The 3,887-nt window shown below is 43.4% G+C and overlaps 2 protein-coding genes across 2 annotated transcripts in view; one reads left to right on the top strand and one right to left on the bottom strand.

Moving 5' to 3' along the window:
- Positions 1-3,045: 3,045 nt before the first annotated feature.
- LOC103374399 (ribonuclease-like 3) overlaps positions 3,046-3,887 on the bottom strand; it is an 18,652-nt gene continuing 17,810 nt past the window's right edge. Inside the window, exons 3-4 of the mRNA XM_008304483.1 lie at positions 3,805-3,872; positions 3,046-3,612 (exon numbers count right to left, since the gene is read on the bottom strand). Coding sequence (XP_008302705.1) covers positions 3,163-3,609 — 447 coding nt within the window. The 5' untranslated portion in view covers positions 3,610-3,612; positions 3,805-3,872 and the 3' untranslated portion in view covers positions 3,046-3,162. The remainder of the gene's footprint in view (positions 3,613-3,804; positions 3,873-3,887) is intronic.
- Positions 3,548-3,887, top strand: part of LOC103374401 (protein P-30-like) — a 31,440-nt gene continuing 31,100 nt past the window's right edge. Inside the window, exon 1 of the mRNA XM_008304485.1 lies at positions 3,548-3,585. The gene's annotated coding sequence lies outside the window, so the exon portion shown is untranslated. The remainder of the gene's footprint in view (positions 3,586-3,887) is intronic.

Below are 3,887 nucleotides of genomic sequence, written 5' to 3' on the forward strand. Positions count from 1 at the left end.
TTTTTAAAGATTTAAACGTATCCTCACAAATATAAAAAGCGGTTACTGTGCTTTGACCAGGTCCAAAAAGCTGCTTCAGTATCTGCACACTCTTAAGCAAGGATAAACTGAGTTATGGTACTAAATTAATACATGCAAAAGAGAATATGCTCAGAAATCACTGAGGACATGCTTCAGAAATGTAGAAGCGATAACTAAAGTCAGTCATAACATACTGAGGGGATGTTTTAGCTACTTGGAGTATTTCTTATTTTTGGGAGAACCTCTCAGGCTTCTGTTTCTGATGACACCATGTGCTGGTTACTCATTTTTCTTCTTGTGTTTCTGCGCCAGCATTTTCAGATCGACATAAATGAAATGGCAGAAAGCGATAACAAATGTGCCAACCGAAGAAGGTCTCCATCTGCTTCCTGCTCTCCTCTGCCATCTCGCCGCTGCAGCTCCACCCAAACATGGCTTCCAGCTGAATCTCCTCCCTGCCATGATGGTCACGCCGAGCAGAACGAGGACTCTGGGAGCGCACGTCGGCCGTCTTGCTTCTATGAGGAGCTCTTCTGTAGCAGCCAGACTTCCATCCCACTGGCTGGTGCCCTCATGACCTCCTCTGGACCGCAGACCGATGTGGTGAAACAAGGCTACCTGGGGAAGCTGGAGCGGAACCACAGGAGATATTTTGTCCTGAGAGCTGGAAGTCACACGGGGCCGAGTCGACTCGAGTGGTACAAGAGCCAGCAGAAGTTCACAGCAGTGGAGAAGGCTGTTGGCAAAGCTGCGCTGTTTGAGTCGAGCAAGCAAGGGTTGGTAGAAATAACTTCTAACTAAAGGCCTCCCCAGTTTGCTTTAACTGACACCATCAGCTAAAGGGTGCTAAACACTGAGCACACTGTTTATTAGCCACAATGATCAACCTGGTGGGTAACAAACATGCTCTTGGCATGTTCTGTGTGTTACTTAGTCTTTTGTAGCCATGTGATGAGGCTTTAATTTTTTGTAGGAATATGTGGCACCGTTACAGTATTCCCAAATGAGTGATGACAGATGCCTCTTGTTAATCTGGGCGGAAACATGAATCAACTTATTTACTGTCTGTACGCTACCTGTAGAAACATTATAATCTAAGCTGAACTTTAATGGAGTTGTACTTCTCAGGGTGATATACCTGCGCTGCTGTCTGGGTGTGAGCCGGGTTGGCAGTTCCAGGAAAGGCCACACGGTGGCGCTGTACGCCAAGGACCAGACCATGGTGCTGGTGATGGAGGACCAGCAGGAACAAGAAGACTGGTACGTCGCCATGAAGAAACTGATGGAGGAAGAGCAGAAGGATGAAGAGCTCGATGAAGAGGATGATGGGTATTGCACTCTGCCTCCTGCGACTTTCTTCAAAGAGGTTGGTTGAGAGCCTGGTTTCTTTTTTCTTCTTTACAAACAGATATAAATCTACATGAAGTAAACAGTTGGGTGAAGTTGATTTATAAGTAGACATTTAAAAAACACTTATGAATAACTTTCTTCATACTTCTTTTGACTGGTATTCAACAAGGCACAATTATATCATTATTATAACTTGTAAAACCTCCAAGAGAAGTAAAAATTAAATCCAGTGTCAGTAATACTAATGCAGGATAAGTGACAATATTGTTCAGAACAAACCTCCTGCTTTGTCACATGACAGCTGAGTCACTAATGCAGGGCTTCAAACTGTGTTTTTCACTGGTAGCCCCACGAGTAAGAAACTTGGTCGCNGGAGTTTCCTTCAATGAAGAATCTTCAGCAACTGGGGCCTCCAACAGCCAAATCCAGATCAATGGACCAACCAAGCTGCCATCGCCTGAGCAAGACGTCAGGTGAGTAAGCTTTTTAACTTCTCCCCACAGCCTGCAGAGGGCGCTGCTGCTCATTCACTGGGGACACGGCTTTGACCAATCAGAGGATGAAATGTAATAAATACATGAAGATAAAGTAAAGAGCTGAAAGCAGCAGCTGCAGTCCATGATTTTCTACACTGTTGACTGATTTCATCTACAGACATCACAGAATGTAATGTAGTAAAAATACAATATCTCTCTGGCATGTGGGAGAGCTAGACGTTCATATATAGTATTTTTACTTTATCAAGGATCCAGCACTGATTCAGAACATCACAGGCAGCAAGCTGTTAATCTGTAACCAACTTCTCCAGCAACAGATGCAGCTTCATGTAAGCACAAACATTTTATTGAGTGTGATGCAAAGTGCTTGGCTACTAAACACAGACACTGAATTTACATAGCAAAACATGAATGGCTGTCTGTTGGGGAGGAGCTGTGGTTTAAACTTCGCTCTCCCTTTGTTGGTGCACAGATATGTCCATATCTGTTGGCACACGATTTATCCAATCCGTGGCATTCGCGCTCTGTAAAGAGCAACCGTCCTGCTAAGATCTCCCGCTCTCTGGAGCTGCTGCCATTACCTCGTAGGGGGATGGTGTGCTTATCAGTGCAAGGTACTGATAGGTAACATTATCTGAGCGTAGTGTGTATGTGTGTGTATGTGGGTGTGTGAGCAGCTGCATTGTTTCTATCTGACCTGGCTTAATCACTCTGAGTTCAGTCTCTCAAGGCCTGGGACTGATGCTTGAATCCTTCTTTCATTTTCTTTAGATCAGCTCAACTCATACATTTTTACACAATAAATCGTGTGGATGTCAGTGCTAAGCTATCAGTGCTTTTACAAAATAATATTTACCAACAGTCACCCTGTAAGAAGCAAATGTTTCTTTGGTTGATTATATTTTTGACACTTTTTGTCACCCACAGTTTGTTGTTGCAGTAAAAGGAAATTTACTTTTGTGGAATGATGGAGGCCTCACAAAAAGANTGAACAGAGGATGTTTTTCTGAATCTGATGGAGAATCCTGCTGCTTTGGAAAAAGGACCTGAACTAGTTTGAAGAACACAAAAACAAACTCTGAGATGTGATGAAGAAAGTCAGCAGTAAAGCAGCTCCTTCCTTTACACTCTGAGTCCTGGTGCTTTGTTCTTCATAAAGACACATCACTGCTCTGAGTTCTGGTTCAGCATCATCATTTTTTATTCATTTGTTTTTATCATTCATGTGATACCAGCTACATTCAATGCAGCAACAACAACCAGGTGAAGTACATGCAGATGTAGAGGACAATCTTTATCCGAAAATCAGTATGTCGTCTGCAAAATGCACAGGCAGCTGCTGTTCACATCCAACTACAACAGCTCTGTTCTTGAGAAGCTGACCCTTGTACTGACAGTGGGGTTTCCTGGCTCCCTCATTCTTCAGTTCACACACAACAGTTTTAAACAGTGCGTTACTCTTTGTCAACAGCGTGTTTTCATACTGTGTTCCTTGACCCTGACAAATGGCTTTGATGCTATTAGGACTGCCAAGGATGAACGAATTTTTGTCTTTACAATAGTTGTTTTCAGCATAGATGCGCTTGCGTGACATCTCTGCATCGCAGTCGTCTGCAGTTATCTTGCCGCCGATGTGCTGTCTACGAAACTTTTCATAGCGTGTTTCTTGTCCCTGTCCTGTTGCGAGCCCAGAGACAAAGAGCAGCACCAGCAGCAGGAAGGCAGAAGACATCTTCATCATTCCCTGGTGAATGAAAAACAGGAACATTTTTTTGAAGTTGAGAAAAAGTAATAGCATCCAAGGGTTTACATCCTTTGGCAGGAACGCAAAAAAAAAACTACAGAACAAGAAACATGAAAACAACACATTACATGAAAGTCCATCAGTGTGAGATAATGAATAGAATGAATAAACACAATCAATAAAAGGCCATACCTGTTGTGACTCGATTGTACTGACTTCTGTTAATCCTAACGACGCTGCCTGGATGGGCCTGGGGTTCTCTGAGAAGAGGAGGC

The sequence above is a fragment of the Stegastes partitus genome, unplaced genomic scaffold (genome assembly GCF_000690725.1).
Source record: "Stegastes partitus isolate 25-593 unplaced genomic scaffold, Stegastes_partitus-1.0.2 Scaffold2239, whole genome shotgun sequence".
NCBI classification, from domain to species: Eukaryota; Metazoa; Chordata; class Actinopteri; family Pomacentridae; genus Stegastes; species Stegastes partitus.